We start from the raw sequence: 27,088 nt of genomic DNA, 5'->3' as shown, positions 1-27,088 counted from the left end.
GAAGAAGAAGAAGAAGAAGAAGAAGAAGAAGAAGAAGAAGAAAAGAAGAAGAAGAAGAAGAAGAAGAAGAAGAAGAAGAAGAAGAAGAAGAAGAAGAAGAAGAAAGAAGAAGAAGAAGAAGAAGAAAAAGAAGAGAAGAAGAAGAAGAAGAAGAAGAGAGAAGGAAAGGAGGAGGAGGAAATAATAATAATAATAATAATAATAATAATAATAATAATAATAATAATAATAATAATAATAATAATAATAATAATAATAATAATAATAATAATAATAATAAGAAGAAGAAGAAGAAGAAGAAGAAGAAGAAGAAGAAGAAGAAGAAGAAGAAGAAAACATTTTGAGTACTAATAATTTGTATCAATAACTTTGTTAACAATATAGAAAGAGGGATTCTTTACGAAAGAAATACGAGAGCATTTCTAATTGTTCAAAATGTATTCACCCAGAAATCACTCTGAAGGCAATGGACACAAGGCTGGACCTTGACAAAACCGATCATACCATTCCAGGTCAAAGATACATAATAAGTACAAGCAAACATATAGCGGGGCAGGAGGAAGGGCGATAGAACGCACAGCAAATTATGACCTCTTTCACTAGCAAAAGGCATGAGCGCATAACTACATGTACCTACTTTTTTTATAAGTCGAATTGTCTGATTTATGTAACTGAAATACTTTCACACAAATAAATGAAATATATTTTGAACTACGACAATATTCAAACAAGCCCATAATTGGAAAGAAAAGTCGTGACGTAACGCATTCTACTTTTTCGGTTCCAAATCCTTGGGGGTGTGACCAGTTCTTCGGAGTAGGACTAATAATGAATAGGTTACATAATTGAATCAAAAAGTGGCATAACTATTTTAGTGGCCGGTTGTATAGGCAAATTCTTAGGATTACGGTACGTAAAATGGCGACCAGTATTTATTTAGGCTATAAAATAAGATGTCATCACTCTGAAACCAGGAGATCAATTGCACTAGGTATGTATCCAGTCCTCCGGAAGAATGGTTTTACACTTCCAATTAGATTAGAACCATGTTTTGACATCACATTTTTGCTCCCTATTGCTATGGTTTCATTATTGGAATGGCATTCAAACCAGCTCAAAATATACTTCATTATAATAGTTAAAATATAAGTCCATACTCATTGCGATCCGACCTGGAAATATGTGAACACAGGCCCCACCCTATTCCTCCTCACTGAAAATTGTGAAAATAAAAGAACTACTGTATTGACTGCGGGATTTTAAACCAGGGCCCGTTCTAATGAACGCGGACTAGCGCTTAGTCCCGGACTATCTCTGACTTTAGTAAATGACTAGAAAAAATCGGATTTAATGTGAGCTGACTAAGCTAGTCCCAGACTAAAATCACGTCACCTTCGGACTAAGTTTGGCCAAGATTTAGTCACTTGCTCGAGTCGGACTTGATCGTTTAGTCTCTGACTAGTAACTAAGAAACGGCGTCAACAAAGATGGCGGCCAATGTTAGACGACTCGGTTCGCGAGAAAAAAATACATAGAAAAAGAATTATAACGACAAAAGTAATCTGTTGATATTTGTCAATGCTAATGGAAACGGTTTAAAGGTCACAGATCGTCGAAAGCACACATTTTTGTCCGGGAAACTAATAAATCTGATGAAGTTGAGTGACTCAGTGAGTCTGAGTCTGAGATTTCAGCTTCGCTTGGTTCGAAGTTTAGATTTAGATATTTAGAGAATAACAAACACACAACTAGCTTATTTTTTTAATATGAAAATTATGTTGTTTAGCTAAAACACCCCCTATCCCCTTTTATTTTCTTTATTTTTGTGCCAAGCAAAGCAATGCGAAGTTACTCTCGATCACATGACGTGATTCGTACGACTATGACTATGACACTGTCATTGACAGTACTGCCAAAACAACTGTCAACACATGAAAATGGCGGCAGCTGTGCTGTTTCAAATTCGTCAGAGAACACTGATTCAACGGGAGAGGGTGTTTCGGGTCAGACTTAATCCCATCGATTCGTTTAACGACGATGAAATATACGAACATTTCCGTTTTCATCGTGAACACATTTTTATACTTTGTGATCTTGTAAAAGACGACGTTGATCGTCTTCTCTGGAGGAAAGGTTAGTATTTGTATTCATTTTAATTCTAATCTCATACTAGACTAATCTAGAAGTTTTCTTACATTCTCATGCATCCAACCCAAAATCGGTGCCAAGACTTCTTCTTCTTCTTCTCCTTCATCTTCACACCTCCTCGTCCTTCTTCATCAACATCATCATATTCATCTTCTTCTCCCACTTCTTCCTCCTCCTCTTCTTCTTCTCAACTGAACTAGATCTAGTCAAACTAAGTGTTAGTGTTGGTAGATCTCTCTAATCATCACACACAAACCACTATGACTGTTACTGGTATGACATGGAATGGAAATTTTTTCACCGCTCTCTGGCACTATTGAATTTTGCATTCCCTTAACCAATTTTCGAGCTCTTGTTGGAGATTATTTTCACTGTAATTGTAATATTTTGAAAGGGAACATTTTTCATGAGCAAAACCAGTTTAGAATTGAAGAAGAAAAAATTTGTACAGTTGGACTGACAAATTGCTGAGGAGAATCAATCTTTAAAATAGGATTTTTCACTCGAGGCGATGGGTAAGCGTGGCTCAGCAGTGTGGTCTTTGCTTTGTATCCAAAAGGTAATTAGTTTGATCACCCGTTGTACTGTGTGGCCTTGAGCAATCCATCTCGTCCTAGTTCCATTTGCGGCACTGCACTGCGGCTGATGTCTGGGTTATTCCAGTATTCCCTTGGAATAGTTCCTAAAGACAGACAAATTTCCCCATTGGATGAAAAAAGGGAATGTTATCTTTATATGCATATATGCTGGTCTGACATCCGATTGCAATATGGGCCTCGTTTAACATTGTTGCACTGGACATTATTTTGTGTAATTTTTTGAGATTTTCATTATAACAATGAGCTCATGATGTATTGGGTTATCAGACCTGCAAATAAGTGCATGTTGCCTTAATGCTTAAGGAAAATTAGTTTATTTCATCCCAGCTTAAATGATGAGATTTACCGTTATAATATTATAATAGATGAGAGAGTAAAATACAAACTATGATGCTATTTCAATACGAAGCAGAAGTCAGAGCCATTCGAATTATTACAAGAAATACAAACAACAAAAATAAAAATAAGAATATCGAATCGGAAGGTCCTGGGTTCGAGCCTCGTGCTCGGCGCATAGTTGAGTCCTTGGAAAAGACTCTTTACTCACATTCTCTCACCGTACTCAGGTGTAAAATGAGTACCTGGCCGTTAACAGTGTTGTCTTTGTCCGAAAATTGTAATATCGCCTGACAGGCGTCATGTCCCGTCCTACATGTTAAATGTTGCTGTTGACCAGGGGACTATTGTAAAGCGCTTTGAGCACATTCAGTGGATATTGCGCTATATAAAGCTCAATTTAATTTAATATGAATCAATTATAAATCCTCTCTTGCGGTTATACCAAAGCTGTTAAAAAATCGTAATATGTTGTTTCAAAACTTGTGTCTTGTTTTTAAAATTTCACTTCAAATACACATTACAAAGATGTTGTCTACGGTCAATTTAAATAAAATATTTCACTGGATAGACTTTAAAAAGTGAAAGTAATATATTCAAGTACAGTTTCCTTGAACTTGAACTCATTCGAATATCCCAAATTTTTTCCTTATTATTTTTAGTTGTCATTCCATTCCTTACTTGAACTAATTTCACCTAGCCAATGTAAAAAAGGATTTGATTAATTCAAGGTTTTATTTTAGTGCGCCCTGTTATTTCGACCACCGAAGATTTACTGTTACATTGACAGTTACGTTTGTGTACAATATGATACACATGCATACACACAGGTACTCACACACTCCATTGTCATTTCGCATAATTGACACCTCTCTTACTTATTCTTATCACTTCGCCATTCATTCTAATTTCAATGCCATATGCCATGATTTGCTACTAGTTGGCTACGTCATTAAATGAATGATGTGATACAGGAACCTTCTCCCAATAAAGTAAATAATAATTATAAATTTTCCTTTAATAGTCCTCATGCGGAAATTTGTCTTAGGGTTTATTCAATGGGAATGCTGGAATAACTCAGGTGTCAGCTGCAGCACAGTGCTGCAAATTGAGCTAGGGAGAGGTCGCTTGTTGATGGCCACATGCCATGGTGTATATTCAAACTAGGTATCTTTTGGGTACAAAGCAAAGACCATACTGGTGAGCCACAAGTCTCAAGTACAAAGACATTTTTTTAAAAATAATTAAAATTTAGCTTTATATAGCGCAATATCCACTAAATGTGCTCAAAGCGCTTTACAAGTGGACCCTGGTCAACAGCAACATTTAACATGTAGGACGAGACATGCGCCTGTTAGGCGATATTACAATTTTTCGGATAAAGACACCGCTGCGAACGGCCAGGTACTCATTTTACACATGAGTACAGTGAGAGAATGTAAGTAAAGAGCCTTTTCCAAGGACTCAACTATGTGCCGAGCGCGAGGCTCGAACCCAGGACCTTCCGATCCAAAAGCGAGTGTCATACCACCAGACCACATCCGCACAAAGACATCATGCTGAAAGTAATCGCATCAAATAGTTCTTCCTTCACTCCTTCAGAGCTGCAAGGCTGGTGTAGCGGGAGTTTATCTCTGTTTCTTTAGTGTGAAACGGACAATAGTAATTGCTTGCTACCCCTTGGATAGGACACAGGTTTATTGTAAAGTACTTTCCACTAGATCTAACAAATACAGATTCCCCATCATTCCTGGGTGGTCAGTGGGGTCAAATAAAAATCTCTACTATGCCCTTAGCATGTAAAGCGAATACCCTAATAATTGAGCTAGAGGGACCACCTTCACATCAAAGACCCGTTTAAATATCTTTAAATATTTGAAATGAAAAAAAAAAAATTTAATGAATAGCAGTCCTTCAGAGGCATGAAGCCCAAGGAGCCAGGGTTTATCCCGGTTTCAGACAATAACAATTGCTTGCTACCCTTTGGATAGGAAGGTAGTCTATCACAAAGTACTTTCATGAGATCTGACAGACCTAGCTATCCAATCACTATTCCCCCCCCCCCCCCCCCCCCCCCCCCTTTCTTCCACTTACATTACATCAGAAAAAGGGGCAAGTTGGAACAATGCAATGGTTTATTCCTCTGTTCCCCTCTCCTCTGCCTCCATCCATTCTAACCCCACCACTCTCAGCCACTACCATTACTAAATGCTCTTCAAGACCTAGTAATAGTAAAGCACCGTCCCAATGATAAGAAAAGACATAATCAGGCTTCACATAAAAGCTCATTACCCAATCAGTTTTCATCAGGCACAGTTACTCAATCAGTCAGTTGTCACACATCATTCGCTTTATTAGGCATAGGTCTATCAACATATTGATCAGTCAGTCACTTGCCTCCCACTAGCCTTTTGTTGAGTCGTCATGGTATGTTACACAAAGTACATGGTTGTTAAAAGGTCACCCAATGACTATTACTCCCCCACCCTCATCCCATCTCCATTCCCTGACGCCTGGGTTATTCCATTCTTCCCTTGGAATAGACCCTGAGACAAATTTCTCCTATGGGATGAATAAAGGGAATTTTATTATTTTATATGAGGCCATTGTGCGCGAGCTGTACTGTACGTAAGTTGACTACACTTCCTGATTTAGATTTTATTGCAGGTTTTATTATATTCAAAATTTTCCTTCTCCCATTTTTAGGTCGTCTCTGATGCAAATTTATAAGTTACAAACTTGGTTCCTAAGTGGCCTGGTTCAGTGCATGATGCAAATTTTTTTAGGAAATCTGGGCTATTCTTTGCATTTGAGGATCCACATCGCAGGGCTTTGGATGGTGTGATCCTTGGAGACAGTCGTTATATGTTAAGAAATTGGCTAATGACCCCAATCCCAAAACCCCCAAAATAGAGGAGAAGAGGCATTTAACACCGCCCATCGTATCACAAAATGTACAATTGAAAGGTAAGTTTTACCAGTCATATAATCCCACCCTCCAGGAAACAATAACATTTTGATAATTTTTGAAATTTAATATTTCAGGTTTATTTTTATATCCACTTTACAATACAATTTGCAAATGATCAATGAAAATAAAAGAAAATTAACCCAAAAAAAAGTTGTAATCATGCTGTCATTGTCATGCCATTATAAACATTAAAAATTTTTTCAGATTAACCATTATAATTCTTCGCCTTCTAATTCTAATTAAATGACTGAGAAAAAAAAAAAAAAAAAAAAGAGAGAGAGAGAGAGAGGGAGAAGGAGAGGGAGAGAGAGAGAGAGAGAGAGAGAGAGAGAGAGAGAGAGAGAGAGAGAGAGAGAGAGAGAGAGAGAGAGAGAGAGAGAGAGGGAGAGAGAGAGAGAGAGGTCCATTTAATTTTAATTGGTTTTAAGTGTACATGTACAAGCAATTATTGTCATTTCAACAGAGTCATTGGAGTGGTTAAAAGAAGATGGAATTGTCTCCATGACGAGCTCAGAATGACGCCTGACAGAGCCTGCAAGGTTATTTATGTGTGTTTTTGACTCCACAACTTTGCTGTTGATGCTGGCCTACCCATGGAAGAAAACAACTGTAATGATGATGATGACAGCAATCATAACTTTTCTCCTATTGGGACTCAGAAAGGAGCATCTGAACAGAACGTCTTGCTGTTGGCAAGGCAGCCTGGCTGACTTTGATTAATAGTGCTTTAGAAATATCGTTGAACCTCTCTAATCAGGAAATAAATGTAATCATTAATGTAGTACATCAATACAAGTATACTGTGTGCAGTATTCTTTTTGTGATGAGCTACATAAATGTCACGCTGTTTTAATTATTGTTCAAGCATATGGAAACACATTTCTATATCATATAACTACAAGTCGCCTATCAGGCATCTAGTACTCTTTGACTATCCCATTTTACTCCTTTTTACTGGCGCTGATGTGTTGCAAGTGCTGTAAAACCCTTAAAAACAAAAACAAACCTGTTTTGCAGGAAGTATTAAAGTGCATTCACTGTAATTTTTTCTGGAATAGGTCTGATATAAATTGGAAAACTAAACAAGAATTCTCATGCCTGAGTCGGTTATCAAACAGAAGACAAAGGGGCATTAAAATTTTCTTTTTTTAAGGTCATCAAAATCCTGAGTTGAGCAATCAAATTTTAACTGCCCTATTGTCATAAGACAATTACATATTGTAAGACCTTTTGTATAAATCATTATACCAGCCGCTTAGCCAATACCCAGGATAGTCCCAAGTCACATTTGTGATAAGGGTCTTAAATCGCCATGCCACTGTACAAGTTTGTGACAATAGGCCAAAATAACAATCTGTATTTATTTCAGAGGATTTGTTCTACCAATAACATAAGGAACAATGGAGTGATTGTAGTAAAAAAGGTCTTAAACACTGCACGCATGCGATTTTAAGTAAATTTTAACAAAAACATATCAGCTCTATCAAAAGTACAGATTGAAATAAATACAGGACTAAAACCACTCTAAATAACAATTTAAAAATCTCAAGAACCATCTTAAAAAATGGTTTAAGGCAATTCATAAGACATGTTTTAACTGCGATTTTCTAAGATATTATGAGGCCAATTTTTTCTACACTACGGACAATGTATTGCAACATGTCTCCATGGATTGCTTTAAACCATTTTTAAAATTGACTCAAAATACATGTGATTGAATTAATATTCAAATTCAAGACATTAGAAACCCATTGGGTCATGGATAAAAACTAAATGATGACGTCATTTGCGAACACTCCCAGGTGTGATTTTCATACATGAATTAATTTCCTATAACTGTCATCTGCATTTTTTGCGGCCGCAAATCAGGGCAATCCGCAAATTTCCCAAATTGGCAAATCGTGGCAAATTTTGGGAAAATTGGCAAATCGCGTGGCAAATTTTGGGGAAAAAAAGAAGCGAAAACAAAATAACGAAACAAAAAGGTGCGAAACTTGAGAAATGTTGCAGCTTTGCCTAGCCCCAAACCAAGGGAAGCTATTCTCTACGGATAATGGTCTCGTGCTCGCAGTGTATCTGCATACACTGCAATTCCCAATTTTTGTGACATTCCTCAGCATGAGTTCACGAGGTATATTGAGAAACTGGGGCCCAGTGCTGTGAGAGAGTCTGATACTGGAATTATAGATCTGACCCTATTTTGGAAGTCTGTGGCAGATTATGTTCTAGCTCTCGCTGCATTGGCATCCCGGTATGCCTTCTCAACATGCTCGTCAGCTGATGCTGAGCAAAGCTTTTCTCTTTACAATCTTGTCTTGTCTTCCAGAAGGCATAGACTCACAGAAAACAACATCAAAGGACTAGTTTTCCTTTACTACAATAAGTTTATCGATGCCTCTTTTTTTGAGTAGTAAAAGAAAACTAGGCCTTTGATGAGTCTGACTGAAAGTGTACGTTTGTGTGTGTGTGTGTGTGTGTGTGTGATTGTCTGAAAGTTTGGGCGCATAAATCACTTTACATTGTGTAAATTAATAAATGTAGCCTCCTTAAATGTAATAAATTGTCTTTTATATATATATATATTTTTCTGTATCGCATGTTAATTTTTACTGAAAGGCTTAGTTCTCCTCGGCAAATTTTGGTCTTTTTGGCAAATTTCTTGGCAAATTTTGGGGGGTTTTTTGGCAAATTTTAGGTCCCAATTTGGCAAAAAATGCAGATGACAGCTATAATATCAAAACATTTAAAAAGAATAATTTAATTATAAGTAGTGTCATAATTAATATGCCTCATCTTAAATTTCATGTATTCAATTTTTAGGGTATTTTGTTCAACAATGGAGTTGTTTTTTTTTTTTATAATGGAGTTGTTCTGACTGCAGCCATTGATCCATTAATGGATTGTCAGTGATCTGTCATCTCCTCTTGGGGCCAGCTTGCCGTAATCTTTGGCTGATGCCATCTGAGGCATTCCACTCCTCTGGTGTATGGGGAAGAGTTTCTGTTGTCTCCTCTTGAAACTGATTTGAAAATCATCTACTACAACTACTGACTCCACCACAGAGCAATCAACAAAACTGATTTCATTAATCTCATTCATATCCATCTGTCTGGCTAGTGTTGAAGCTGTGGAGGAAAAATAATATTTAGAACATCTTTTTCACTGCATTGAAACAAAACAACATTTATATCTGTGAATTATGAAACTGGCCACATTATGAAATCAAGTGGTGCTGAAATCAAAAACGTCATTTCATTTTGAAACTTCTCTGATACCACATTGTCGTCAGGTCAAAGTCGGAATTTGGAATGATAAAAACTTTTAAACAATGTTATCTCCTTAAGCAACATGAAATGCTGGCCATTTAATTAAGATGATTTTAGAACTACATCCCACTTTTTAAACAAATCCTTATAAACTATTCGTCAGTGCTTAAAAGTGTTAATATGAATATATTTGAGAAGACGATGGACTCAGCAACAGTATACATTTTTGTTTTATTTCCTTGTAAATCATCTTTTTGTTTGAGTATTTTTCTCTAAGGGGGAACCAGTATTTTTTTTTACATATATAATATGTGATAAGTAAGCATTTGAGTGTGTTCCTCTTAATGGGGACCTGTGCTTATGCCTGGACGACACTTTTAGGTGACTTCAAACTAAGTACACCGATGGCATGCTCTTGGAATCTACATCCATTCCATATAAGAACCATTCCCTTTTTGTTTTACTTATTAGTGCTTTGAATTGTTAATCTAGAATTGCTTGACTATCCATTTGCATCCTTTTTACTGGTGCTGAAATGACCTAAATATGTCGCAAGCAATTTAAAACAGAAGAGAATTTATAATTCTAGAACATTTTGCTATCCCATTTTCTTCCTTTTTACTGGCACTGATATGACCTTAATGTGTTGCAAGCGCCGTAAAACCATTAAAAACAAACAAATAAAGAATGTTGATTAAACAAAATCACACAAACACACTTATGTTATACTTCGTGGTCCCACTGTCACTTCAATGTCCCCCATTTTGACCAACTTGTTACCCGTGATAGTCCTTTCAGTACTGTTGTCAATGTTAAATACACTGTTAGTGGCTATGTGGTCTTGTGGTATGACACTCGCTTTTGGATCGGAAGGTCCTGGCCCTGAGCCTCGCTCGGCGCATAGTTGAGTCCTTGGAAAAGACTCTTTACTCACATTCTCTCACCGTACTTAGGTGTAAAATGAGTACCTGACCGTTAACAGTGCTGTCTCTGTCCGAAAAATTGTAATATCGCCTAACAGACGTCATGTCCTGTTCTAAATGTTGCTGTTGGTCATGGACCCCTTGTAAAGCGCTTTGAGCACGTTAAAAAAAATTTTTATTTAGTCTTTCGGGTGAAATTCTATTAATAATTTAATGACTTTGTAGCAAAAGAATTATGCTTACTGATTATGGTGTAATCTCCAAGATTACAGTCAGATATGTCAATAATATTTCTGGCTGGACTGGGATTCGGAACAAAACTCTCAGTGCTCATAACTGTAAAGAAAATTGTTGATAAATTTGAATTAATGAAGTATAGAATTCACAAGTTGCACTTTAAGTCCAGATTAGCGGGTGGTTGGATGGGAGCATCACCCTTGAATCATATACCTATGATGTTCGCATGGGTGTACGATCCGATAGTGATGTCGTTTCTTCTTCTCTTTACTAGCCTATCCTGCTTCTTTGGTTTGTGATTGTATTTTTGACAGGGGATATTTTTTTTCCTGTAAATCCTCTGCCTGTTTGTTCTTGGTTATTTATAATTTAGCTTATGATATCTTTAGGTTATGCTTTTGATTGACATTTGTACTATTTTTGTTAGATTGCTTGTTTTTTTGTTTCAGCGGTCTCTCATATAACCTCAGTTGTGTTGGAAGAGACCTAAAGCAACAAACAAAAAAAAAAAAAAAAAGTCCAGATTACCCATTACAAACTTAATGAGAAGGAACACAGTGGTGTTTTTTTTTTAAAAGGTGAATTGTTATGAAATTATAATGATTTTAATTCTATTTATATCAATTTTAATATGATACGATATCAATTGATTTTAATGTAAAATTTGCATCATATAATTACCGGTCTCTGGCTCTTTTTTTTTTTAACCATGAAATGCATCCAAGTGTAATCTTATCTTCTGATCTTGAGACCCATGAATCCCAGAAATAACAAATCTGCTGGGAATAGAACCCATGACACTTTGATTCATATGCAAGCATGATAACTCGCTGTGCCATTGGCTTGCCCTAAATAAAACACTAAATGAAACAATATAAATCTTTACAGGACCCAATTCCAAAGTGGAATTTCAATACAATGTTGCGTGATGCCACTTTGACGATTTGTGATAAAAAAATACATGGCAATCCCTTATGACACAAAAGCTCTTGCTCCATCATTTATTTCAAATTTGAAATATTCAGATAATTTTGTCAGCTACTTCAGGATTGATGGTGTAAAGTAAATTTCAAGATTTTAACTACCATTGAATTATTAAATGTGAATACTCTTGTTTTGATACTCGACTTCAGTCTTCATTTATTGTTTTAATGTTTTTAAAATTGATAAAAAATCAAGAGGAAACGTGTCCCACAGGCAGTTGTTAGATATGCAATAGAGGTGATATACTTTTGAGACTTAACTACCAAAAGAGGATAGTTATGTTAGAGAAAAATAATGTTCAATGAATCTGTGCATAGGCAATTGTAAGGATGAGTCAATATTAGACGATCACAAAAGATGCATGCAAACATAGTAAAAATTACTTGTTTAAAATATTGTAAGGTACTATCTTTATTCATGTCAGGCAGCCCCAGAGACTAGCAATCACATCGTCCTCCACTGTCCAGTCACTAAACTTGAAGGTGGCTACGTCCTTAGTGCGGAGGAAGACTTTAGAAGCTGAGTTGACGAAATAAATTTGGAGGTGTAGCCATATGCTACTACTACTACTTTATTCATGGAATGCCTAGATGACAGCCTTTTACATTTGTATACAGAACAATGTATGGAACTATTATAATTGCAGAAATTTACCTTGAATACCATCAACAATGGTACTACACTCGCCAATAATGACGAGTACCGGTACTTGAAGAGGGTCCTGGTTTCCCCCTCCAGTCTGCTTTACAGAATCAACATGACTTTGGACTATTCTTTTCTTGTCCTTGAATTTTTTTTTAGCTCCATCACCGAACCGTTTTTGAGAATTCCGCATTGATTCTCATTCTGATCTTTTCCCCGACCTGAAAATGAAAAAGGAGAAAAAAAATATGTAAATCAACGATTATGTAATGAGATTGTTGAGGACATTCATTTTGCACTGGAATCAGTTCGATTGATTGCTTTTTGTTGCCATAAAATCTTTATTTATTATTTTGGTTGTAGCAAACATTACTCGTATAATTAGTCTCTATCCTTTAAATTATTTGCATAAAAAATGTCATGCTTTTGAGTGTAGATTATTATCAGTCATACCTCTTAAATTGGCATTTTATCATTAAATATTTGTAGGTCTGACTGGAGAGGGTGAAGATTTATTTCTTGCTTATCAAATGTACTAGGGTAGGTCGCCCTAAATCTGTATGCTTTTCTATACCTCAAATTCCAACAGCTCTAACTGCAGATTGGTTAAACTAAACACTCAACTGTTTGAGAAACTCAATTATTTGACATCTTTTGTAAGTTTGATGTAAATACAGTAAAATGACTTTAAACCGAAAGAAGCTAAACCGAAAAATACCTTAAACCGCAAAGAATTTAATAAATTGTACTAGTTTCTTCATTATCTTTGTACTTATTCTTACGATGAACCGAAATACTTCTAAGAAGGACTTTCTTTAAACCGAAACAACTTGAGAGCACCTTGAGAGGGTAGACAACTTACCATTGACATGCCATTTCATTTCCACTTTGATTGAATGTGTGTGTGAGAAGGGGGGGGGGGGGGGGTCTATGTAATTAGGCCTTTGAACCTAATGGCTTTTCAACAAAAGAGAGATGTATAGTAGACAGCTTAGCATTGACACGCCTTTTCATTTCCATTTCACTTCACCTTTGACACGCCTTTTCATTTCCATTTCACTTCACCTCTGAGTAGCTGCGCATCATTCATTATCAATTATCGCACAAGAACTTTCGATCTTATTTTAGCTTTACATTTTACTAAAAGATGTCTAAAAGAAAGCATTGTGCTTACATGTTGGAGTTTAAAATCAAAATACTATGTGAAGTCGATGAAAAAAAAAAGTTGATCAAGACGGAGATATGTAAAAAATACAGCATCCCGAACCCAACTCTTTCAACAATTTTGAATTGAAAACAAAAACGCCCAAAAATATTTTAAAAACACACCCAAAAAAAAAATAATAATAACATTAAAAAATAAATAAAAAATAATGATTTTTAAAATGGTTACGAAGACGGCATTTATTCAACAACTACATTTATGGGGAAACCCATGATACGATTAAATGAGCAAATTTCTTAAATCGTTACTACCCTTGAAAAACATCGCTAAACGGGAACTTGCTTTAAACCAAAATGTCTTTAAACAGAAATGGTTTAGAAGGTCCCCAAAATTTCGGTTTAAAGTAATTCTACTGTACATATGAGGTATTATCAGTTAACCTTGCTTAAAAACCGAAAATAAATACCAAACCCCCTCACCCCAAATATGTATGCTCACGCCCCAAACCCGTAAACGGCTTGCCCTAAACCAGAACAGTATTAAATTAGTCTACTAATGTTTCAAAATTTTATAATTTTTAAAAATATGATACAGTTGTGGTAGAATTTCATTTATTATTAGTTTTTAAAAATATTTTCTAAAAAACAAAAAAAATAATTGAGCATATATAAAGAGCATTATCCTAGCATTTACGTTTGTTGCAGTTATAACTTTTGACGCGTCAGCGATTTTCTGTTATTTTTTGCACTGAAAAAAAAAAAAAGAATAAATAAAGACACCGCTTGGGAATTTATTTTAAAAAGAAAAAAAACAACCTTTTACTTTTAGAAAGAAGTTTATTTTCACTTCCACTTCATTTCGAATTTTTCTGGTTGTTGACTTGTTCTAAATATTCAAGTGAGTTAAAAGCTTAAAACTTTTGTCATTTTTTGTGGCAACTGACAAAGATGCTAGATTGTTTACTGCTAAACATGCTCAAAGCTCTGTAAGGGGCTCCAAGCCAATAGCAACACAGCAATATCACAACTTTTCCCCGACAGAGTCATTACTTTTAATGGCCAATTACTCAATAAGGAGCCTTGTTCAATGACTCGACTTTGAACCACTCAGGAAGGGACTTGAATCTTGGGCCTACTGGTCCAAATGCAAGTGTAATACTACCATACAACAAAGCCCCACTTAGTAGGGGCAAAGAGGAAGGGTGAAATTTATTGCCTAACCTCCGCACTACAGTACATCTATTTATATTGTTTATTGATAAATTATGGGTGCCATGTCGGCTATTATGATGCTTTAAAATTTTCATTGAACATGCCAACCTGCTTTTTTTTTTTTTTCATTAATTTTCTTTCTTTTTCTTTAGAAATCCGAGACCGGGTTTTTTTTTTTTCATTAATTTTCTTTCTTTTTTTTTTAGAAATCCGAGACCGGGTTGCCACCTTGCCTGTTCTTGCCAAGTAGTAAAAAGGTGGATTAGAGAGCAGAGCAGGGAGATAGGAAGTAGACTTACCCAGTTTGAAATATAGAAGAATTCGTGGGGATTTAATTCAGGTTTATAGATTGGTACATGGTCTGGATAGGATAGACTTTTCTGATTTTTTTTCATATTCTAATATTACTTTTACTAGAGGGGACAAGTTTAAGATTTTTGTCTCTAGATGCAAAACAAACATAAGACAAAACTGGTTCGGTATTCGTATTGTTCAGAAATGGAACAGTTTGAAATTTGAAACAAAGAATGCAAAATCTATGGATTATTTCAAGGTGTTAGTAGACAGGGAATTATATGATGGGAGATTTATATATGACGAATAATACTTGTTTGCTCTGCTGTTGACATAGCTTTCAATCTTGTATGTATATATTATGCATTATTATATTATGGTTATCTTCTATACGCGTGTGTATGTGTGTGTGTGTGTGTGTGGTTGTGTGTGCGCTTTGCATGTCACGGTTAAAGATATATGTTTGTACACCACATGAGTACATTTAAGTTGAAATACTATCTTTACCACGTGTATCGTTATTGTAATATTTAATCAATAGATTTATGGCATTACTAATTAATATTAAATGCATTCAAAGGATCTTATCCTATTTTGCCCTATACCACATGTTATGTTTAATAACATGTTATGTTTAGATAAACACAATCCAAAGTAGTCTAGAGGTATACAAATACAAAGCAACATTGTGTTGTGAGTGGCAGGGACCTACTGTAGGCACTTGCAAGAATTTTCAAAATAGTGGCTTTGGGTATTAATTTAGCGTAGAAAAATAAAGGGGAGTGAAACATTAACTAGAGTGAAAAAATATCGCTCTATCTCAACTGGTTAAAAAGTTATGACCGTTTATGTGGTGGAAAATCTCTATATAGCTTAATAGGAAAAAATGTGACCAAAGCACAGCATCCCAATGGATAATCAAGTATAATTCAGAAACAGCTTCAGATACAACTTTGAAATTTTTACATGTGGTAAATCAACATCTCTGTAATACATTGCAAACAGAAAATGAATTATTTATTGAGAAAAAAAAGTATAGTTTAGAGCTGAGACAGCTGAAATCAAGGAAAAATAGATCACGACATACAAATGAATGACCTATTGGAATTTTGGAAAAGTCAATAATAAAATATTTATTCACATGAAGAGATAGACCAAATACACCACTGAATCGGCGTCATTTAGTTGTTCACTTTGAACTTTTCAAAATGAAAATAGACCTCATAAAAGCAAAGATATGAACTGACAAATATTTGAGGTGGTGTAGTACAGTGGAATCCTGTTGTAACGAGATGTATGGGACTGGTGCGAAAAATCCGTTATAGCAGGATTCTCGTTATAAGAGATCATGTAATAAACTCAAGGGAAATAATTACGCGGGCCTACTCTGGGTATTGGGTTATAATTATTCTTTGTATTATCTCCCCTGATAGTGATATCATTGAACATGACTGTTGGGCATTAAGTATAGTAGTTGATCAATTAAGAATCTGTTTTTTTTTTTTTTGTTTTGTTTTTTTTTTGTTGTGTTTTTTTTTTTCGGGGGGGGGGGGGGGGGGGGGGGGGGGTATGTTTTTTTTTGGTACGTTATGGGAGGGGATTGTTCCAGTTTTATTTATCCCATCTAACAAAATACAAATTCAAACACACACCCAACACTCCAGACAGACAACTAAAAAATTAACATGAATTTTTAAAATATTAACAATCAGAATCAAATTCTAACATACATTAAGTCACCACATTCGTCCACTCATTCAAATCTCGAGATCTTAGGCATATTCATGATACATAGCATAGGTAATATAGGTTATCATATTAAAAAAAAACACTTGTTCTTATATCATGGATTTTGGTTTGAAAAAAGAGTCAATTGTTGACTGTTTCTTTGTACTGGTGGCAACGTCATTGATGAAATTGTCTAGGACGTTGATGCTCCGTAGCACTGACATGCCGTTTTCTTGCTGCATGCAAAACTGGCGAACCACTTCAAATGCCTGCAGTGCTGCTTTTGATGGAATGATGGCGACTTCTTCTGTTGTCTTCCTCTTCTGTTATTTCTGAACTCTCTCCAGTTACACATTGTGCTATGTCGGAAGTTGACAACTCCTCTATTGGAGTAAAACTCTCATCCACTGACAGATATTCATTGGCCGTCATATTCAGAGGCATTATGTCTCTCAGTCTGTCAAAAAGGTTGTCGATATCGGTGCGATCGTTGATGGGTACAATATCGTGCGCGGCGTCTGATACTGACAGATCATTGTCCAAATCAACGGTTGGAGACAGAGTAGTTGGGGTGATTTTGAATCCAGCGTGGCGAAAGCATTTTGCAATGGTCTCCATCTTGACATCGTTCCATGCAGAAGCAGAGGTGTACATTGCATCCAACACACTCATTTTTAAGTAGCTGTCGGCACTCCCATCCTTGTCCATGGTGGCAATAAGTCGTTTTAGTACCCTCTTTCTGTAGAGTACTTTAAACGATTGGATAATCCCCTGGTCACAGGGTTGTAGTACACTTGTGGTGTTTGGCGGCAGGAAAAACAGTTGGATGGCCTTCAAATCAGTCATATGTGGGTGCGCAGAGCAGTTATCCACAATGAGTGCGACGCTTCTTCCTTGCAGAACAAACTTTCTATCTAGCTTCCGCACCCATTGCTCGAAGATCGTACTTGTCATCCATGCCTTTCTGTTGAATTTGTACTCTGTTGGAAGAGCTTTAATGTTTTTGAAACACCGCGGCTTCTCGAACCTCCCTATTGTGAGGAGTGGCAACTTCTCCGTCCCATTCATGTTGGCAGCGATTAACAGTGTGATTCTCTCCTTTGGAATCTTGTTGCCGCTGCACACCTCTCCCTGTCTCGCAAGCGTGCGGTTTGGCAGGCACTTGTAGAACAGCCCAGTTTCGTCCGCGTTGAAGATTTCACCGGGCTGGTATTTCCTCAGGATTTCTTGCAGCTGACCTTTCCTCCAACTGTCAATAGTTTCGGTCGACACTGAAGCTGATTCGCCGCAAACAACTTTCATTGAAATGGCGTGTCTGGCCTTGAAGCGATTCAACCAACCAATGCTCATCTCGAAGTTCTGGTGTCCTAGGGTTTTTGCAAGTTCATTGCCTTTTTCCATTAAGATGGGGCCTGAAATCGGGACACTGAGGCTCCTAGCCTGGTTGAACCATAACAACAAACTGCGGTCGACGTCTTCAAAATCGGGCTTTCTTATTTTCTTCCTTTCCTGCTGGAATCGTCCACTGGTATACGCCGCCATGATGGTTTCTCTATCTTTCAAGATGGTGTGTAAGGTACTTGAAGCGATGTCATGCGACCGACAAATTTCTGCTTTTGTTCGGATCTTTTTATCGACCTCTTCAATCAACATAGCTTTGGTCTCAAGAGTTAAACATTTACGTTTCTTGATAAATGATTTAGAGTTAGAGGCCATTATAAAGGTGTATTGAACAAGGATATGTCTTGACTGGTACTGATAATAATTAAATTAAAACTGACTAGCGCTAGCGATGTTGACTGCTCGGCGTTGGCAATAAGAAAGAAAGGGACTCGCAAATTGTGTTCTCCCCTACCCAAGGCATCGTATAACACCACCATGTCGCCCCCATCCCATTACGTCGTGAGTTTGTTCCGCTCGCTTGCACATCTCATGCCCTCTACTCGCATTCATTCGGTCCATTGTAAGGTTACACCCCCCCCCCCCCCCCCCTCCCGCCTACAACTCATCCCCCATCGTAATCAAAGAAGTGAGAGCCATTGTACTGGTGTGTAAGTGATTACATCTAGTCATCTTGCCTAACATCAGGCTCTTGTAAACGATGCCTAACAGCAAACACTGCTAGCGTATTTCATGCGATGCGCCTACCTTATCTCTCTACCCCTCCAACTCCCCCTCCCCTCCTAACTCATTCCACGCAGTCTCCATTGTTTGTTTGCACACTGAGGATATCCCATTCGCTATACACACCATCGACGCATTATGTCATTTCGTAACCGACCAGGTTTTATTCGCTTTTGCGTTGTACACAACAGCAGCAGTCAGCAGCACTATTCCGTTATAACCGACTCGCGCATTTGTCCGATTGCGTTATAGCGATACTTTTTTTACAAAGATAAAGAAGAAAAAAAACCGGGGTTTTAGAAAGATGCCGTTACAACAGACTTCTCGTTATTCCAGGACTCGTTATAAATGGACTCCACTGTATTAGCCTACAGATGCCCAGTGTCAGTAGGTACTTTGGTAAAAAATTCAAATTGGATTGAGCTCAATGAAACCTATATCATTTTAAAGTGCTTTTCAACACGATTCTAATGATACCAAAATTGTGAAAATCAGATAAGCAGAAAAAAAGTTATGTTAGTTTAAAGGCTGAAAAATGGTCTTCTATTTGCCTTTGTTATTTACTGACGGACTTTGTGACCTGAAAATTGTTGCATTTCCGGTAGTAACCACCATTTGGATTTCAAAACTGGTCTAAAATGGCCGCTAAGATTTGAGTAAGGATTTTACTGGAACGAATTTCATGGATGCGGTATACAACTTTGCCCTGAATTTAATTTTATAAAAAAGTTAAGTTGTTAAATAAACGTGCCAGCATGAAATTTTGATTTACCAAGTTCTAATCTTTTAATTATCCAAAGCTAAATTATACCCTATTTTATCCATAATCAAAAGTTATACTAAATTGTCATTGATTTTAAAATAAACTACACCAAACGATAGAGTAATTTCTCCTGAAGAAAATAAGACATCAATCATTAAAATCCATCCATAAACAAAAAATCTATGGAACTTTTTCTGAGACCCATCACTCAAAAGTCCAAAAAATCGGGTCACAGCCACTAGGCCATTTATCGACTCCCTGCTGGAGGGCCAAATGGACGTTTACCAAAGTACCTAGTGTCAGTGACCGTGCTGTAGCCTATTTTTATTTCATTTCATGATAGACCAAATACACCAATGAATCGGCGTCATTTAGTTGTTCACTCTGAACTTTTCAAAATGAAAATAGACCTCATAAAAGCAAAGATATGAACTGACAAATGTTTGAGGTGGTGTATTAGCCTACAGATGCCCAGTGTCAGTGACCGTGCTGTAGCCTATTTTTATTTCATTTCATGATAGACCAAATACACCACTGAATCGGCGTCATTTAGTTGTTCACTTTGAACTTTTCATAATGAAAATAGACCCCATAAAAGCAAAGATATGGACTGACAAATGTTTGAGGTGGTGTATTAGCCTACAGTCTACAGTCCTAACAGATGCCCAGTGTCAGTGACCGTGCTATAGCCTATTTTTATTTCATTAGTGACAAAGAAAAATATATGTACTTCTCTTATTTTCGCACTGTCACGGAGTGCTGCAATCTCGACATAATTGTATTTTCCAGGAGGGCTGCAGTTTCAGGGTTTGAAAAGTAAAAGTTTTTCTCTTGTTGAGCTCCATTTTCGTCAATGAATTTCAAAAGGAAATAGAATCTAAACAAAACGAAAGCGGATGTGGCGCTGATTAAATCTTTTGCGCCAGAAGAACTCAAACAGCAGCACAAAACAACCGATAGAGTCAAGGGCTAGGTCAGGACTAGGTCAGGACTTGCCACGCCCATTTCTAGGCTAAAGCCCAGCTAGTCCGAGACTAAATAATGCTCATTGAATCCGATTTTTTTAGACACTTACTAAGCTTGGGCTAAAGACTAGCTAGTCATTTACTAGACTAGTAAATTACTAAAGTTAGTCCGCGTTCATTAGAACGGGCCCAGGACTAGGTCAGGACTTGCCACGCCCATTTCTAGGCTAAAGCCCAGCTAGTCCGAGACTAAATAATGCTCATTGAATCCGATTTTTTTAAGACACTTACTAAGCTTGGGCTAAAGACTAGCTAGTCATTTACTAGACTAGTAAATTACTAAAGTTAGTCCGCGTTCATTAGAACGGGCCCAGGTATAGATTTTAATAACAAATGTGCTTCCTCCGACGTGTGCTTATTTACATGTCTGATATCCCAAATGGCTAGCACTATTCAGTATCTGATACTGAATAGTGGTTTTGCACTATTCAGTATCTGATACTGAATAGTGCTTTTGTACTATTCAGTATCTGATACTGAATAGTGCTTTTGTACTATTCAGTATCTGATACTGAATAGTGGTTTTGCACTATTCAGTATCTGACACTGAATAGTGGTTTTTGTACGGTGTTTTTTTTTCCGAAACCTGACAAAGTTATGGGAAGAGGACAGCTTTGGGAGTGAATCTGGGACTCAGAAAAGTGTACACCAGTGGGGAGTGAACCTGGGACTGGGTTTCGGCGGGTTTCGTAATAAAAACCAATTACTTTTTACTAAACGCGACGACACCCGGCAATATCCGACAAAGTTATGGGAGGTAGGCAGCAGCGTGTGTGTGTGTGTGTGTGTGTAGGGGGGGGGGGGGGGGGGGGAGGGGATGAACCTGAGATTCAGGGAAGTGTACACCAGTGGGGAGTGAACCTGGGACTCTGGGTTTTGTAAAAAAGCAATAAAAATGTGGGGGGGGGGGGGATTACTTTTTTTTACCATACCCGACAATATGCGCAAAGCGTGGGGAGTGAACCTGAGACTCAGTGAAGTATACACCAGTGGGGAGTGAACCTGAGACTACGGTTTTCGGCGGGCTTCAGCTAGTTTCATATAAAAGCAATTACTTTTTTACGAAACCCGACTAATCCTGGCAATATCCGAGAAAGTTATGGGTAGTAGGCAACAGTGGGGAGTGAACCTGAGATTCGTGGAAGTAAACACCAGTGAGGAGTGAACCTGGGACTGGGTTTCGGCGGGTTTTGTAAAAAAAAAGCAATTACTTTTTGTTTACAAAATGCGCCAAATCCCAACAAAATGGGGCAAAGTTATGGAAAGTAGGCAAATAATGGGGAGTGAACCTGAGACTAAGGGAAGTGTACACCAGTGGGGAGTGAACCTGAGACTCTGGTTTTCAGCGGGTGTCAGCGAGTTTCATATAAAAGCAATTACTCTTTTACGAAACCCGACGAAACTTGGCAATATCTGAGAAAGTTATGGGAAGTAGACAACAGTGGGGAGTGAACCTGAGATTCATGGAAGTGTACACCAGTGGGGAGTGAACCTGAGACTCTGGTTTTCGGCGGGTTTCAACGAGTTTCACATAAAAGCAATTACTTTATTATGAGACCCGGCAATATCCGACAAAGTTGTGAGAAGTAGGCAACAGTGGGGAGTGAACCTGAGACTCAGGGAAGTGTACACCAGTGGGGAGTGAACCTGAGACTATGGTTTTTGGTGGATTTCAGCGAGTTTCACATAAAAGCAATTACTTTTTTTACGAAATCCGGCAATATCCGACAAAGTTGTGAGAAGTAGGCAACAGTGGGGAGTGAACCTGAGACTCAGGGAAGTGTACACCAGTGGGGAGTGAACCTGAGACTATGGTTTTTGGTGGATTTCAGCGAGTTTCACATAAAAGCAATTACTTTTTTTACGAAATCCGGCAATATCCGACAAAGTTGTGAGAAGTAGGCAACAGTGGGGAGTGAACCTGAGACTCAGGGAAGTGTACACCAGTGGGGAGTGAACCTGAGACTATGGTTTTCGGCAGGTTTCAGCGAGTTTCACATAAAAGCAATTACTTTTTTACGAAGCCCGGCAATATTCGACAGTTATGGGAAGTAGACAACAGTGGGGAGTTAACTTGAGATTCAAGGAAGTGTACACCAGTAGGGAGTGAACCTGAGACTCTGGTTTTCGGCGGGTTTCAGCGAGTTTCACATAAAAGCAATTACTTTTTTACGAAGCCCGGCAATATTCGACAGTTATGGGAAGTAGACAACAGTGGGGAGTTAACTTGAGATTCAAGGAAGTGTACACCAGTAGGGAGTGAACCTGAGACTCTGGTTTTCGGCGGGTTTCAGCGAGTTTCATATAAAAGCAATTACTTTTTTACGAAACCCGACAAAACATGGCAATATCCGACAAACTTATTGAAGCAGGCAACAGTGGGGGGGGGGGGGGGGGGGGGGGGGGTGATCCTGATTCAGGGAAGTGTACACTTGTGGGGAGTGAACCTGGGACTCTGGATTTTGTAAAAAAGCAATACCAAGGGGGAGGGGGAATTACTTATTTACGAAACCCGCCAAAACCCGACAAAGTTATGGGAAGCAGGCAGCAGTGGGGAGTGAATCTGGGATTTGGACACTGATGAGGATTGAACCTGGGACTGCGAGAGGCTGATTCCAGTGGACAGTGAGCTCAGAATGTACTTTTATTTCGAAACCTACCGAAATTTTCAAAAGTTATGGGAAGTGGGCACCATTGGGCAATGAACCGGGACTCAGGGAAGTGCACACCGGTTGGGAGTGAACCTGGGACTGTGAGAAGAGGATATCAGTGGAAATGAACCTGGGACTAGGGAAGATGGATACCAGTGGGAAATGAAGCCGGACTATGGGAGATGGGTACCAGACGAGAATGAAGCAATTACTTTTTTACGAAATCCGCCAAAACCCGCCAAAAAACCATAGACTTAGGTTTACTCCCCAATAGTGTACACTTCCCTGAATCTCCGGTTCACTCCCCCACTGTTGCCTACTTTCTTTCCATAACTTTGTCGGATATTGTCGGGTTTCGTAAAAAAGTAATTGCTTTTTTTTTACGAAACCCAGCCCCAGGTTCACTCCCCAACAGTGTACACTTCCCTGAGTCCCAGGTTCACTCCCCACTGCTGCCTACTTCCCATAACTTTGTCGGGTATCGGCGTGTTTTGGCAGGTTTCGTAAAAAAACAAACACCCCTAACAATACCACGTGTATTCAGTAAATAGATGTCAATTGTAGTCTAATATTCAGTATCTATTTAAATTATTATTATTATTATTATTATTATTATTATTATTATTATTATTTTTATTATTATTATTATTTATTATTATTATTATTATTATTATTATTATCACGTAAATTTTAATATAGTACGGCAATTAATTCACGGAAGTACATCGCTCAATTAAAAAATGCAGAAAGTCTGCCCACATATTTATAATGAATCCGGTTTGCCTTAGATGACAAAACAAACAAACAAACAAACAACAAGAACAACAACAACAACAACAACAACAACAACAAATGAGACAAACAGAAAAAAAAACAAGATTTTAAAAAATAATGAACAATAGAAGAGCACAATAATGAAAAACAACAACGAGATGATAACACATAAAAGATATTCGTAATAAATCGATAACTGATTAAATTACTCCAACTACTTGACTAAAAAAAAATAATCATCATAATCATAATAGTGATGATGACGATTACAACAACAATAATAATAATAGTAAGTAAGTAGAAATAATAATAATAATAATAATAATAATAATAATAATAATAATAGAAGTACAATAGTATAATATCAACATTAAAGTATATTACAAGCAAATAAAATTATAAAAACAAAAGTTTAAAAAATACAATAGACAGAAGGAATTAAAAAAAATAATGGGAAAAAAAAAAAAAAGTTACCCCTACCGGGATTTGAACTCTCGAACCTTAAAACTCAGAGTCAAACAGCTTATATCCACCAAGCCATGGTGTCACTGAACCCTTAGTGACATTTAATCATGTCTATTTAGACATTTAAAAATGGATTTGAATGCCACTCTTATTTTGATATTTTGAACTATGTTAATTGCATAAAAGCAGAAATTTAAAAAAAATTACGATCAAAATATTTTTACAGCTTTGAATCGGGCTGTCAGTTAGTGCATGTGTTCAATCTGGAAGTAGGTCAGCAGTTTATTTCCATTCAACCGAGATTGTCGCACTTTTCACTCTCTCTACCTATAAAAAAGAGTTCCTTATGGATACTGAATAGTGGCAAAGCACTATTCAGTATCTGATACTGAATAACCACTTCCATCCCAAATTTGTATGGGCTCAATGTCGTAATAGAAAACACTCTCAAAACCAACGTAACATATCGTTCGGTTATCAGAAAGTGAATAGTGAGTTGTTTTCAATTATACAATCAATGGGATCCATTTATTACATAGAGCACCGCTAACGACAACCCACTTTTCACTTACTTACGGTGATTGTACGGTCAAGTAATTTTTCTAGAGAAGTGTTTACTTAACGAAAACTTACTGTATGATCCAAGGGAAGTAACAAAATATATTTACACAAACATTAAGGGAGTTATTGTCCTTCTGACATGAATCAGAATAAATATGCTTCTGCTAATTTATAAACTGAGCTCAAAGTTGTTTGTTAAATGTGTTTTTGAGAGCCTTTTATCTAACATATTCCGAAAGATACCAAAGACCCTCGCAGAAGAGAGTATCCCGGTTTCCGGAGAGAAAGTGAAAGAGAGAGAGAGAGAGAGGGGGGGGGGGGGGGGGGAGGTTGTTTGAGAGAGAATAGGTTCGTATAAAATGCATTGAGTGTCGTTGGATGTGGATACATTTGCGATCAGTCTTCATTTCAATGCATTAAAAACAATAAGTTCACTGTTGTATTAATTTGTAAAAGATGTCAGTGTGCAATGCGAACTAGATTTGTTATGAGGATCATCTTATTAGTGCCGCGCTGAAGACCGGTCTGAACCGCGGTCCCACGGTCTTTTAGCTGTGAACCGAAGACCGGTCCCATAGGGGAAGACCGGCGGCGGTCCTCACTTCTTATCACCTTTCAACTAGTGCGGGGCGGTCCTTGCAAGGACCACGGTCCTACGGTCTCGCGCCATAGCCTACTACTTCCCCAGCGATTCGTTGCTTCGGTTGCCTATCTTCCACCAATCACCACCCATCCCACTTAATTAATCGCACCCACCCCCCTTTGCCATACACTAAACGACACAGACGACCATACAGGCAGACGACCACCAACCTCCACTCCGCAAACCGCCCTTTCGTGTGTGAGATGGGGGGAACAGGAGGCGCACGCCTTGGACGATTCCATTATACGGGGTAAATTTCAAAATTTACTACACCATAATGATCGCAATGACAATGATCTATGGTGAAGGCATGACCCCTCTTCTCTAATGGGTTATTGTTTGAAATGTATGTGAATACTAAAGATTGTGTGTGTTTGTGTGTGTGTGTGTGTGTGTGTGTCGAACCTAGCAAGTAGCAAATCCGATTTTTTGTTTTCTTTTGTCCATCTCTTGTCACCACTCCTTTCTATCGCAGTGTTGTCATTTAAAATAATACAATAATATTAAAATTTCGTTTGGTGTTTTTACTAATCAAATAATATGAGTTTCATTAGTTTCTTCCTTCCAAAAAACCCAGTTATAACGTCTGAATTTTAAAAAAGTCCAATAGAATATTTGGGGACCCCGATAGCTCAGTTGATAGAGCACTCTCTTTATACGCAAAGGGCCAGAGATCGATCCCGGGTGCAGTCGATTTTTTTCTGAATCCCTGTCTACTCAGCAATGAATGGGTAGCTGAGTTTGTTAGATCTGGCGAAAAGTCACCATCGACCCCTCTTATTACCTCATCCACCCCCTCTTATTATAACTTCACGTCTCTCTCTTACACTTCAATGCTCGCTGCCCTCTAATGTGTGTGTGTGGGGGGGGGGAGGGGGGGGGGAGGAGTTGCGTGTGTGTATCAACGCCACGAACAACTCGATCAACGCCTTGGGCGATGCCATTATCTCCGTTAATGGGGATAAATTTCAAATTTTATTAAATTATCGAAGTAACAATGAAGTACGGTGAGCAAATAAAGAAGGCATCACCCTCTTCTCTAATTAGGTTACAATTTGAAATGAGTGTGACTACTCCGTGCGTTTTACTCCTGTAGACCACGGTTTTCATCGTGTAGCGGTCTTTAACGGTTCAAGAATGAACGATCCCACGGTCTCAAAGGTCAAACCGGTTCGAATTTCCAACAGTCTCTCAGGAATGTTCAATGTCGAAAAGGACCGGTCCTTGCGGTCTTCATTTCCCAAGGACCGTGGTCCTTAAGCTTGCCAAGGACCGCCCCGCACTACATCTTATCATTATTTCCACACATTTCTACGAATGCTTATGTTATTTCCAGCAATGAAAACCAATGAAATGTTTTAATATTTTATGGACAAAAAAAAAAAAAAAGATTTATTAATATTACTTTATATGACAGTTTTGCTTCTCTTAGTTTATGCCCGTTTATTGTAAAAATTCCTTTCCGCCAGGTCTCACATGCCCAGCTGCCCAATCACTGTTGGGTGGACGGAGGGATAAGAAAACATAAAACAGACTTGCTTGCAACAGAGACCGATAGCACTAGACACCCCTTTGCTT

At 37.7% G+C, this 27,088-nt stretch overlaps 1 protein-coding gene and 1 long non-coding RNA gene across 2 annotated transcripts; one reads left to right on the top strand and one right to left on the bottom strand.

Moving 5' to 3' along the window:
* The first annotated feature begins 1,290 nt into the window (after positions 1 to 1,290).
* LOC144977135 (uncharacterized) lies at positions 1,291 to 11,600 on the top strand. The gene is made up of 3 exons (XR_013646244.1): positions 1,291 to 2,133; positions 5,790 to 6,050; positions 6,518 to 11,600. It is a non-coding gene; the product is annotated as an uncharacterized LOC144977135 (long non-coding RNA).
* LOC144977134 (uncharacterized) lies at positions 8,826 to 20,326 on the bottom strand. Its single transcript, XM_078921975.1, has 4 exons — positions 20,122 to 20,326; positions 12,119 to 12,327; positions 10,487 to 10,579; positions 8,826 to 9,179 (listed from the first exon to the last, which is right to left on the bottom strand). Exons 2-4 carry the CDS (start codon positions 12,297 to 12,299, stop codon positions 8,947 to 8,949), a joined length of 507 nt encoding a protein of 168 aa, XP_078778101.1. The 5' UTR covers positions 12,300 to 12,327; positions 20,122 to 20,326; the 3' UTR covers positions 8,826 to 8,946.
* Between the last annotated feature and the right edge of the window lie 6,762 nt (positions 20,327 to 27,088).

This window comes from Berghia stephanieae, chromosome 7 (assembly GCF_034508935.2).
Source record: "Berghia stephanieae isolate SIO BIC M18660-M18661 chromosome 7, UCSD_Bste_1.3, whole genome shotgun sequence".
Lineage (NCBI taxonomy): Eukaryota > Metazoa > Mollusca > Gastropoda > Nudibranchia > Aeolidiidae > Berghia > Berghia stephanieae.
Note: the sequence above shows the minus strand (reverse complement) of the source record. Positions and strands in the feature narration are given on the sequence as shown.

Bases quoted from the DNA above. Each gene is read 5' to 3' on its own strand.
- LOC144977134 (XM_078921975.1), bottom strand. From the start codon at position 12,299: ATGCGGAATTCTCAAAAACGGTTCGGTGATGGAGCTAAAAAAAAATTC. The intron at 10,580-12,118 runs GTAAATTTCTGC...TTTTCTTTACAG, and splicing joins CATTGTTGATGGTATTCAAG to TTATGAGCACTGAGAGTTTT. The intron at 9,180-10,486 runs GTAAGCATAATT...TTTCCTCCACAG, and splicing joins TGGAGATTACACCATAATCA to CTTCAACACTAGCCAGACAG.